The sequence below is a fragment of the Hyperoodon ampullatus genome, assembly GCF_949752795.1.
Source record: "Hyperoodon ampullatus genome assembly, chromosome: 1".
In the NCBI taxonomy this organism is placed as follows: domain Eukaryota; kingdom Metazoa; phylum Chordata; class Mammalia; order Artiodactyla; family Ziphiidae; genus Hyperoodon; species Hyperoodon ampullatus.
The window spans coordinates 39,511,293-39,524,676 of record NC_136914.1 but is presented as its reverse complement, the minus strand read 5'-3'; the positions used below and the strand labels follow the sequence as shown (position 1 = coordinate 39,524,676).

General features: G+C 36.0%; 1 protein-coding gene across 3 annotated transcripts in view; it reads right to left on the bottom strand.

The window, feature by feature from the left end:
- The window catches only part of HELQ (helicase, POLQ like), a gene marked incomplete at its 5' end in the record, with an annotated part of 48,578 nt that overhangs the window by 19,881 nt on the left and 15,313 nt on the right, over positions 1 to 13,384 (bottom strand). For all 3 annotated transcript variants that reach the window (XM_079698295.1, XM_079698296.1, XM_079698297.1), the window contains 3 exons: positions 9,555 to 9,659; positions 10,028 to 10,169; positions 13,134 to 13,373. In XM_079698295.1, the coding sequence (XP_079554421.1) occupies positions 9,555 to 9,659; positions 10,028 to 10,169; positions 13,134 to 13,373 (487 nt within the window). The remainder of the gene's footprint in view (positions 1 to 9,554; positions 9,660 to 10,027; positions 10,170 to 13,133; positions 13,374 to 13,384) is intronic.

The following is a 13,384-nucleotide window of genomic DNA, read 5'->3' as shown; positions in this document are numbered from 1 at the left end:
AACGAATAATCCCAAATTGAGGAGGTGAAGAACTTTGAGAGCAAGATTTATGATTTTTTCCCCTTTTCCTCTTTTTGTGAGTGTGTATGTGTATGCTTCTGTGTGAGATTTTGTCTGTATAGCTTTGCTTCCACCATTTGTCCCAAGGTTCTATCCGTCCGTTTTTTTCCTTAATAATTACTTTTTATTTTAATAACTTTATTATATTTTATCATACTTTACTTTATCTTCTTTCTTTCTTTTTTCCTGCCTTCCCTCCTTATTTGTCTCCTTCCTCCCTCTCTCCATCCCTCCTTACCCCTTCTTTCTTTCTTCCTTCCTTTCTTTCTTTCTTTCTTTCCCCCTACCCCTCCCCGTCCCCCTTCCCCTTCTCCTTCTCTTTCTACTTTTTCTCCTTTTTATTCTGAGCCATGTGGATGAAAGGCTCTTGGTGCTGCAGCCAGGAGTCAGTGCTGTGCCTCTGAGGTGGGAGAGCCAACTTCAGGACACTGGTCCACAAGAGACCACCCAGCTCCACATAATATCAAACGGTGAAAATCTCCCAGAGATCTCCATCTCAACACCAGCACCCAGCTTCACTCAACGACCAGCAAGCTACAGTGCTGGACACCCTATGCCAAACAACTACCAAGACAGGAACACAACCCCACCCATTAGCAGAGAGGCTGCCTAAAATCATAGTAAGTCCACAGACACCCCAAAACACACCACCAGACGTGAACCTGCTCAGCAGAAAGACAAGATCCAGCCTCATCCACCAGAACACAGGCACTAGTCCCCTCCACCAGGAAGATTACACAATCCACTGTACCAACGTTAGCCACTGGGGACAGACACCAAAAACAACGGGAACGACGAACCTGCAGCCTGCAAAAAGGAGACCCCAAACACAGTAAGATAAGCAAAATGAGAAGACAGAAAAACACACAGCAGGTGAGGGAGCAAGATAAAAACCCACCAGACCTAACAAATGAAAAGGAAATAGGCAGTCTAACTGAAAAAGAATTCAGAATAATGATAGTAAAGATGATCCAAAATCTTGGAAATAGAATAGAGAAAATGTAAGAAACATTTAACAAGGACCTAGAAGAACTAAAGATGAAACAAGCAACGATGAACAACACAATAAATGAAATGAAAAATACTCTAGATGGGATCAATAGCAGAATAACTGAGGCAGAAGAATGGATAAGTGATGTGGAAGATAAAATAGTGGATATAACTACTGCAGAGCAGAATAAAGAGAAAAGAATGAAAAGAGCTGAGGACAGTCTCAGAGACCACTGGGACAACATTAAACGCACCAACATTCGAATTATAGGGGTTCCAGAAAAAGAAGAGAAAAAGAAAGGGACTGAGAAAATATTTGAAGAGATTACAGTTGAAAACTTCTCCAATATGGGAAAGGAAATAGTAAATCAAGTCCAGGAGGCACAGAGGGTCCCATACAGAATAAGCCCAAAGAGAAATACGCCAGGACAAATATTAATCAAACTGTCAAAAATTAAATACAAAGAAAACATATTAAAAGCAGCAAGGAAAAAACAACAAATAACACACAAGGGAATCCCCATCAGGTTAACAGCTGATCTTTCAGGAGAAACTCTGCAAGCCAGAAGGGACTGGCAGGACATATTTAAAGTGATGAAGGAGAAAAACCTGCAACTAAGATTACTGTACCCAGCAAGGATCTCATTCAGATTTGATGGAGAAATTAAAACCTTTACAGACAAGCAAAAGCTGAGAGAGTTCAGCACCACCAAACCAGCTTTACAACAAATACTAAAGGAACTTCTCTAGGCAAGAAACACAGCAGAAGGAAAAGACCTACAATAACGAACCCAAAACAATTAAGAAAATGGGAATAGGAACATACATATCGATAATTACCTTAAATGTAAATGGACTAAATGCTCCCACCAAAAGACACAGATTGGCTGAATAGATACAAAAACAAGACCCATATATATGCTGTCTACAAGAGACCCACTTCAGACCTAGAGACACATACAGACTGAAAGTAAGGGGATGGAAAAAGGTATTCCATGCAAATGGAAACCAAAAGAAAGCTGGAGTAGCAATTCTCATATCAGACAAAATAGACTTTAAAATAAAGACTATTAGAAGAGACAAAGAAGGACACTACATAATGATCAAGAGATCGAGCCAAGAAGAAGATATAACAATTGTAAATATTCATGCACCCAACATGGGAGCACCTCAGTACATAAGGCAAATACTAACAGCCATAAAAGGGGAAATCGACAGTAACACATTCATAGTAGGGGACTTTAACACCCCACTTTCACCAAAGGACAGATCCTCCAAAATGAAAATAAATAAGGAAACACAAGCTTTAAATGATACATTAAACACGATGGACTTAATTGATATTTATAGGACATTCCATCCAAAAACAACAGAATACACACTTTTCTCAAGTGCTCATGGAATATTCCCCAGGATAGATCATATCTTGGGTCACAAATCAAGCCTTGGTAAATTTAAGACAATTGAAATTGTATCAAGTATCTTTTCCGACCACAATGCTATGAGACTAGACATCAATTACAGGAAAAGATCTGTAAAAAATACAAACACATGGAGGCTACACAATACACTACTTAATAATGAAGTGATCACTGAAGAAATCAAAGAGGAAATAAAAAAATACCTAGAAACAAATGACAATGGAGACATGATGACCCAAAACCTATGGGATGCAGCAAAAGCAGTTCTAAGAGGGAAGTTTATAGCAATACAATCCCCCTTTAAGAAACAGGAAACATCTCGAGTAAACAACCTGACCTTGCACCTAAGGCAATTAGAGAAAGAAGAACAAAAATACCCCAAAGTTAGCAGAAGGAAAGAAATCATAAAAATCAGGTCAGAAATAAATGAAAAAGAAATGAAGGAAACGATAGCAAAGATCAATGAAACTAAAAGCTGGTTCTTGAGAAGGTAAACAAAATTGATAAACCATTAGCCAGACTCATCAAAAAAAAAAAAAAAAGGGGAGAAGACTGAAATCAATAGAATTAGAAATGAAAAAGGAGAAGTAACAACTGACACTGCAGAAATACAAAAGATCATGAGAGATTACAAGCAACTCTATGCCAATAAAATGGACAACCTGGAAGAAATGGACAAATTCTTAGAAATGCACAACCTGCCAAGACTGAATCAGGAAGAAATAGAAAATATGAACAGGCCAATCACAAGCACTGAAATTGAAACTGTGATTAAAAATCTTCCAACAAACAAAAGCCCAGGACCAGATGGCTTCACAGGCGAATTCTATCACATTTAGAGAAGAGCTAACACCCATCCTTCTCAAACTCTTCCAAAATATAGGAGAGGGAGGAACACTCCCAAACTCATTCTACGAGGCCACCATCACCTTGATACAAAAACCAGATGAGGATGTCACAAAGAAAGAAAACTACAGGCCAATGACACTGATGAACATAGATGCAAAAATCCTCAACAAAATACTAGCAAACAGAATCCAACAGCACATTAAAAGGATCATACAACATGATCAAGTGGGGTTTATTCCAGGAATGCAAGGATTCTTCAATATATGCAAATCAATCAACGTGATACACCATATTAACAAATTGAAGGAGAAAAACCATATGATCATCTCAATAGATGCAGAGAAAGCTTTTGACAAAATTCAACACCCATTTATGATAAAAACCCTGCAGAAAGTAGGCATAGAGGGAACTTTCCTCAACATAATAAAGGCCATATATGACAAACCCACAGCCAACATCATCCTCAATGGTGAAAAACTGAAACCATTTCCACTATGATCAGGAACAAGACAAGGCTGCCCACTCTCACCACTTATTCAACATAGTGTTTGAAGTTTTAGCCACAGCAATCAGAGAAGAAAAGGAAATAAAAGGAATCCAAATTGGAAAAGAAGAAGTAAAGTTGTCACTGTTTGCAGATGACATGATACTATACATAGAGAATCCTAAAGATGCTACCAGAAAACTACAAGAGCTAATCAATGAATTCGGTAAAGTAGCAGGATACAAAATTAATGCACAGAAATCTCTGGCATTCCTATATACTAATGATGAAAAATCTGAAAGTGAAATCAAGAAAACATTCCCATTTACCATTGCTACAAAAAGAATAAAATATCTAGGAATAAACCTACCTAAGGAGACAAAAGACCTGTATGCAGAAAATTATATGACACTGATGAAAGAAGTTAAAGATGATACAAATAGATGGAGAGATATACCATGTTCTTGGATTGGAAGAATCAACATTCTGAAAATGACTCTACTATCCAAAGCAATCTACAGATTCAATGCAATCCCTATCAGACTGCCACCGGCATTTTTCACAGAACTAGAACAAAGAATTTCACAATTTGTATGGAGACACAAAAGACCCTGAATAGCCAAAGCAATATTGAGAACAAAAAAAGGAGCTGGAGGAATCAGGCTCCCTGACTTCAGACTATACTACAAAGCTACAGTAATCAAGACAGTATGGTAGTGGCACAAAAACAGAAAGATAGATCAATGGAACAGGATAGAAAGCCCATAGATAAATCCACGCACATATGGTCACCTTATCTTTGATAAAGCAGGCAGGAATGTACAGTGGAGAAAGGACAGCCTCTTCAATAAGTGGTGTTGGGAAAACTGGACAGGGACATGTAAAAGTATGAGATTAGATCATTCCCTAACACCATACACAAAAATAAGCTCAAAATGGATTAAAGACCTAAATGTAACGCCAGAAACTATCAAACTCCTAGAGGAAAACATAGGCAGAACACTCTATGACATAAATCACAGCAAGATCCTTTTTGACCCACGTCCTAGAGAAATGGAAATAAAAACAAAAATAAACAAACAGGACCTAATGAAACTTGAAAGCTTTTGCACAGCAAAGGAAACCATAAACACGACTAAAAGACAACCCTCAGAATGGGAGAAAATATTTGCAAATGAAGCAACTGACAAAGGATTAATCTCCAAAATTTATAAGCAGTCCATGCAGCTCAATAACAAAAAAACAAACAACCCAATCCAAAAATGGGCAGAAGACCTAAATAGACATTTCTCCAAAGAAGATATACAGACTGCCAACAAACATATGAAAGAATGCTCAACATCATTATTCATTAGAGCAATGCAAATCAAAACTACAATGAGATATCTCACACCAGTCAGAATGGCCATCATCAAGAAATCTAGAAACAATAAATGCTGGAGAGGGTGTGGAGAAAAGGGAACACTCTTGCACTGCTAGTGGGAATGTGAACTGTTACAGCCACTATGGAGAACGGTATGGAGATTCCTTAAAAAACTACAAATAGGGGCTTCCCTGGTGGTGCAGTGGTTGAGAGTCCGCCTGCCAATGCAGGGGACACAGGTTCGTGCCCCGGTCCGGGAAGATCCCACATGCCGCGGAGCAGCTGGATCCATGAGCCACGGGCGCTGAACCTGCACGTCCGGAGCCTGTGCTCCGCAACGGGCAGGGCCACAACAGTGAGAGGCCCGCGTACAGCAAAAAAAAAAAAAAAAAAACTACAAATAGAACTACCATATGACCCAGCAATCCCACTACTGGGCATATATCCTGAGAAAACCATAATTCAGAAAGAGTCATGTACCAAAATGTTCACTGTAGCTCTATTTACAATAGCCCAGAGATGGAAACAACCTAAATGTCCATCACCGGATGAATGGATAAAGAAGATGTGGCACATATATACAATGGAATATTACTCAGCCATAAAAAGAAACAAAATTGAGTTATTTGTAATGAGGTGGATAGACCTAGAGTCTGTCATACAGAGTGAAGTAAGTCAGAAAGAGAAAGACAAATACCGTAAGCTAACACATATATATGGAATTTAAGAAAAAAAATGTCATGAAGAACCTAGGGGTAAAACAGGAATAAAGACACAGACCTAGTTGAGAATGGAGTTGAGGATATGGGGAGGGGGAAGGGTAAGCTGTGAAAAAGCAAGAGAGAGGCATGGACATATATACACTACCAAACGTAAGGTAGATAGCTAGTGAGAAGCAGCTGCAGAGCACAGGGAGTTCAGATCAGTGCTTTGTGAGTGCCTGGAGGGGTGGGATAGGGAGGGTGGGACAGAGGGAGATGCAAGAGGTAAGGGATATGGGAACATATGTATACGTATAACTGATTCACTTTGTTATAAAGCAGAAACTAACACACCATTGTGAAGCAATTATACTCCAATAAATTTGTAAAAAAATAAAATAAAATAAAATAAACAACCTTTATCAGATTGAAGAAGTTCTTTTCTACTCCTAGTATGTTGAGCTTTTATCATGAATGAGTGTTGAGTTCTGTCAAATGGATAATTATGAATATAGTGATGAACTTTGAATGTTAAACCAACTTTGCATTATTGGAATAAATTCTGATTGATCATGGTATATTGTTCTAATGATGTATTGTTGTATTACTAGTACTTTGATATGGGTTTTTATATGTATGTTTCCCACAGACATTGGCTTGTAGTTTTCTCTTCTTGTAATATCTTTGTCTGGTCTCATAATGCTGGTCTCATAAGATGAGATGAGCAGTGTTCCATCTTCCTCTACTTTCTGAAAGAATGTGTGTATGACTGATATTATTTCTCCTTTAAATGTTTGTTAGAACTCACCAGTGAAGTCAGTTGGGCCTACAGTTTTCTTTGTGGGAAAGTTCTAAATTATAAATTCAATTTCTTTAATAAATATAGGACTATTCAGATTTTTTATTTCTTCAGTCAATTTCCGGAATTGTGTCTTTCAGGAATTTTCCCCACTGGACTTCCCTGGTGGCGCAGTGGTTAAGAATCTGCCTGCCAATGCAGGGGACATGGGTTCAAGCCCTGGTTCTGGGAAGATCCCACATGCCAAAGAGCAACTAAGCCCGTGTGCCACAACTACTGAGCCTGTGCTCTAGAGCCCACGAGCCACAACTACTGAACCCACATGCCACAAATACTGAAGCATGCGTGCCTAGAGCCCGTGCTCCACAAGAGAAGCCACAGCAATGAGAAGCCTGCGCACCTCAATGAAGAGTAGCCCCTGCTCGCTGCAACTAGAGAAAGCCCACGCACAGCAACGAAGACCCAACACAGCCAAAAATAAATAAATACAATAAGTAAATTAAAAAAAAAAGAATTTCCCCCATTTCATCCAAGTTGTTAAATTCATTTTTCAGTATTCAAGGATACAGCTATTCAAGGGTAATTCCTTACTACCTTTACTATCTCTGGGGTATCCTGTGATGACCTTCCTTTCATTCCTGATATTGGTAATTTATGCGTACTCTCTTTCCCTTCTGATCAATTCAATCAACAATCTTACTGGTCTTTTCAAAGAACTAGCTTATGGTTTCATTAATTTTTTCTCGTTTGTCTATTTTTTGTCATCGATTTCTGCTTTTATCTGTTATCATTTCCTTCCTTCTACTTACTTTGGGACTTTTTGTTTTGTTTTGTTTTAGCTTCCTAAGGTGAAACTCAGATCACTGACTTTGGATCTTCCTTGAATTTTAATAAGCATTTAAAGCTATAAATGTCCCCTTAAGCACTTCTTTAGCTGCCTGCCACTAATTTTGATATATCTGTTTTCATCTTCATTCAAGATATTTTCTAATTTCCCTTGTGATTTCTACTTTGACCATAAAAGTATGCTGTTTAATTTCCAAATATTTGGGTATTTTCCTGATACCTTTCTATTATTTATTTTTTAAAAAATATTTATTTATTTGGCTGCATCGGGTCTCAGTTGCAGCGCGAGGGCTTAGCTGCCCTGAGGCATGTGGGATCTTAGTTTCCCGACCAGGGATCAAACCAGCGTCCCTTGCACTGGAAGGTGGATTTTTAACCACTGGACCACCAGAGAAATCCCTACCTTTCTATTATTGATGTATACTATAATTTTGTTGTCATTAGATATCATTCTTTATATGATTTCACTCCTTTAAATTTATTTTATGGCCCAGAATATGGCCTAGTTTGGTAAGTTTTCAAGTGCACTTAGTGAATGTTCCGCATACACAATGGCATACTGGAAAGAGTACAGGCCAGCAAGGCAGGAACCTGAATTATAATCTCATCTAAACGGAACACACTGAATGACCTTAAACTAATCACGAATTCTCTGTTACCTTATTCAATATATAAATGTAATAAGACTCAATGATCTTCATGATCTTTTTCCATTCTTTATTAATTCCTTGGCAACCCTCCAATTGCAGGTCTTTATTACCTTATACGTGGATTACTCCAGTTGCTTCCAAACTAGCCTTGCAATACTTCTGCATACTATTATTCCCATTTTACAGATAAGGCAACTGAGTGAGGTTTAAGAGAGAGTTAGTAATTTACACGGGATACCGAGAGACAGAGCTGTGACCCAGACACAGATATGTGCGATATCAGAGCCCTTGCTCAAAACGACCACAGAACACTTTGACTGTTTCTCCACTTATGAGTGACTGTGTCACAACTCTTGAGTCTACTATTTAAGCACTCTCTCCTGTCTTCCCCAATCTACAGCACACACTCTGCCCCAACTTTTTCCATCCAAACTTCTACTCTTTGGTATCTTCAGCCCTACTCTACAGCTATAATATCTATTGACTGTTAATCCCACATCACCTTAAAGTTTCTCATCTTTTATTCTATTTTTAAGTACCTGGAATGGCTCATTCCTTCCCTCTGCTTATCTAAAACCTCTATCTCCTTCAATACCCAGCATTAATTCCTTTTCTTTCTTGTAGGCTTTCACTCTTGTAAATGGCCAGAGGATACTGCAATATTACACCATTCATCTGCAAGGTAATCAAAACCTGTCTCATGATATCTTTCATTTGTCAATTAAATTTTGGATTTTCACTTAAACCATTCAGGTTGATGAAGAGAGACTGCATGATAGGTTAAGAACATTGGTTTTATTGTTAGAGAAAGCTGAATTCAAACCCTGGCTTTGCCACTTTCGGGCTGAGTGATTTGGGCACAAAGTTAAAATTTACTTAAGGATAACCCTAAAAAAAAGGTTTAGCTCAAGAGATATCCTAAAAAAGAGCGCCAATTTCTAATCTTAGGAAAAAAAGAGTGTTTTCCCATTATGACCCACCCAAGTTTTCTTTTTTTTTTAATTTTCTGCCTGATAAAGGCTATACTGATCTGACAAATGTTTATGGTCATAGGACTACAATGAACCTTATTCTTAACAATGGCAGAGATGCTGGACTATCCCACATCAGGACCCATGCCTTTAGAGCTCCTTCTATCCCCCATAGTATCCACCAAAGTTTCTTACTTGTAATGGATGCCCAGTTATGATTTGTTGATTTTTCACATTCTTTGTAATTCAAAGGATTAAAAATGCACATATAAATCCAGACTCAGATTTATCATGTCACAGACTGTTCTTTTCCACATTAGATTAGAAGTTAACATTTTTTCATACTTTGTAGTTTTCAAAACTTTTTAACTTCCATTATCTCAGGTAATAGCAATAAGATATAAAAATATTAAAAAATACCTTCAAACCAATCAAAGAGAGAAACAAAGTTTGGATTCCCTTGGTGAATTCTTGAACAAGTTGGCTATAACAGTTTTCCAATGGTCTGCTTATTAACTCCAATACCTATAAGAGTTAAAGCGTTATTATAAAAAATAAATTTGTTTTGCATTACTATAAAAAATAAATGGTGTTCCATATAAATTTTATATTTTGCATAGATTGTGTGAAGGCTGGGGGAGATAAAAAAAATAAGAATTTAGCGGGTGTTCTCATGAAAATGGAAGAAGATAAATAAGGAAAATACTTTTCATTGTTTGCCTGAAATACAAAAGTATTTGAACTACTCTTTCTAATTCTTAACCATGGGAGAGAAGGAAACATTATTTAAAGGAATATTAATAATTAAGTTTTAAAAGACAGTCTCATAAAAGGGCTAGACCAAAGTCCAAGAAAAGACAACAAAATGGACCAACCATCCACCAGATTATTACCTGTTGCTTGTCTTTTTCTTGCAATATAAGAATACTCTCCCCAGTAGAATCTATTCCAGCACGGCCAGCCCTGCCAATCATCTGTTTATATTGATTCCTCTTTAAAAATTCTTTAGCAACATAGGGGGCTCTTAAAATAACTCTATGGAATTGATAAAATTAATTAAAAGTGGTACTCCATCTATAGCAATAGCATCTATTTTTTAAAGTTTTCATTATATTTATGTGATATTAAATTTAGTAACATATTAACTCAAAATAATAGGCAACTACTGTTTACCAAGAATCTATGATGTTCTAGGCTCTTTACGTACATTATTTGTAATCTTACAAAACTCCTGGTGATAATATTCTTACTTACTTATTTACAAAGGAGCTAACTAAAGCATATATATACCTGTTAAGTCATTTAGCGAAACTCACAAAATTAGTAATTACCAGAACCATAACTTGAACTTAAGTCTGCTTAGTTTTAAAACATATGGTCAATCCACTAGAGCAATAATCTCAAAATAGTTTTGATTTGATACTCCATAAATGAAAAATCTGACCATGGACCACCAACATATGCATATTCATTTATGAGCTTATAATACTGTAAACATAAAATTGTAGATTTCAACTGATTTTGACCTACAAACATGGTGATTTCAATCCTGTTCACATATACAGAAGTTTGTAGCCAGCTTTCCTATTCAAAGGTGAGAGAAAACCTGTCATTTACCTAAAACAATCAGCCTACTTCTTTATTTATAAATCTCAATGGACAGCCAAGATTACCAAGTACATGAAGAAAACTAATGACATAAAGAAAAACAATGAGAACATACAGAAAAAATGTCTGACAGAAGCAGATAATATGCAGAACAGAAAAGAACTTTAAAAAATTCTAATTAGTATCCACAGAAAATTCTAAAGGGTATTGTATTCACACTATGAGAGCAGACTGTTATAAAGAAAGGACAATAAAAGAGAGTTCTTAGAAATTAAAAAAATTAATTAATTTAAACAATTTAATAGAACTGAATAATGAATGAAACAGTTAATGGAATACAGTTAAAAACTGATTTTGTTATATAGAAAGTAAAGGTGAAGAAATCACATAGCTCATATAGATTGAAAAATGTGTAAGAACAATTAAGAGATGAAAGCTCAATTTAAGAGGCTTCAGCTGTCTAACTGAAGTTACAAAAGCAGAGAACAGAGATAACAGAAGAAAAAAAATAATAAAATAACTGAAAAAAAATTACTCTAAGATGAAGAAAGGCATAAAACTTTAGATTGAAAGCATGTACCAAAGGGCTAAGCCCTATGAATAAGAAGTAGCTAAACTGGGAGAGTTAGGATTGCAGAATTAGATTTCTCAGTTTCTTGAGTTTCAAACCTTGGCTTTGAAACTCATTTGTTGGCCGTGAAGTTGGGTAAATTACTTCATTATTCAGTGCCTCAGTTTTCCCTTCTATAAAATGTGGATAATAAAATATGACCTTCCTCACAGAGCTGTTGTGAGGATCTATTAAGTCAATGCATGTAAAGCTGTTACGACATGAGTGAGGGCGTGTAATAACTGTAATTATTATTATACACGACGACGAAATGTTAAGGTTAAAGAGAAAAGTCTAAAAGCTTCTGGAAAGGGAAAAACAGCAAGCCTATGCAAAAACAAAAATGACCAACACTAGCTCCTAAAAGCAATGGAAGAATACTACAAGGGCCCCAAAGAAAAAAAACTGAACCTAGAATTCTGTTCCTAGCAAGGTGTTCAAGTGTGAGGCTAAAATAAAGACATCTTCAGCTACGCAAAGATTCAAAAATTTTTACTCCCAATTCAGCATTTATAAAATAATTACCCAAGGATGGCAAAATAAATGGATCATAGAAGGAAGATGTGAGACACAAGAGGCAGTGGTAGGCAAAAAAAAAAAAAAAAAAAAGTATAATTTACAGGTAAGTTTAAATAACTATTGATTATAAGATGAAAGAAAATTTAAAGTCTATAACTAAAATTCCAGGTAACTGCAACAATACATGAGGCAGTGTAGAAAAATACACAAATGCTAAGGCTCTTGTTATGTTCAGCAGAGGATATAGTTATTGATTAATTCTAAAATGACAGAAAAACACAGTTGCATTTTTTAACAGTTTTACAACTGTTAAAAAATTTAAATAACCATTGAAATAAGAGAAATAGGATACATAACTTCCTTTTTTATTTCAACAATTGTCTGAAAAAACAGAAAACTTAACCAGTGACAGAGTTTGAAAATAAAAGAATAGAAAAAAATATACTTGGCAAAAAATGTACTCCCAGTATTCAAAATAAAATCACTAAATGAGGAAAACAAGGATGTACTCTATTCATAAAAGGTATAATTCAGCAATAAGATATTTGCAGTAAACCTTTATATACCTAGTTTTGAAATACAAAGCAAGATCTTTTAAAAATGTAAAAAGGAGAAGTTGACAACTCCATAATTACAGTGGGAGACTATGAAATTGACAAATCAAAGAATCATAAAGAAAAAGGAGGAGCTGATGACTAATAACTGTTATATATTGAGCTATGTGAAACTACATACCCAACAGAAAATTCATATTTTTTAAATCTCATGGATGATTTATAAAAACTGACCATTTATTTGAAAAAATGTCACAAATGACAAAAAGTAGAAATCAATTATACTGGTAATAACCAAAAAGATAATCAAGGATCTACTCTTTAAAAAAAGATATTCGACTCAAAACTCTTTATGGATGAGTTCTCTAAAGTTTCAAGGAAATCTCTGTTAAATAAACTCTTTCAGATCATAAAAAATGGTCAAAAGCTTGCCAACTGTTTCTACACAACCAGGATAATAAACCATAACATCAAAACCAGATAGGGAGAGTAACAAAGAAAGAAGGAATTCTATCAGCAAGAAATCTACTAGTGTTATTTTTCATTAAAATATTAAAGTAAATAAACCAAACAATCAACTCAGCAAATGCTGAAAAAAACGTTTGATAAATTCTCACCCACTACTGAGAAAGAATAAAACAACAAAAACTGTTGGCAAGCTAGGAAATGGAAAGTTTTGAGACCAGCCAACAATGACTTATATCTTACCTTCGAGCTGGTAGGTTAACACCTGCTGCTAGGGTGGATGTGCAGGTAAAAAGGCAGAGAACTCCTGAGGAGTAGGCCTCCTCCAAGAGCTTCCTTTCATCACATGTTAAACCACTATGGTGATAAGCAACTCCAAATGGGATGGTGTGCTTTAAAACAGGACACAGGTTGCCACTGCTGATATTCTTCAAGTTCTTAATCACCTCATGTTTTTCTTTCTCTTTGTGTTTCAGATATTCCCTGGGAAAAAG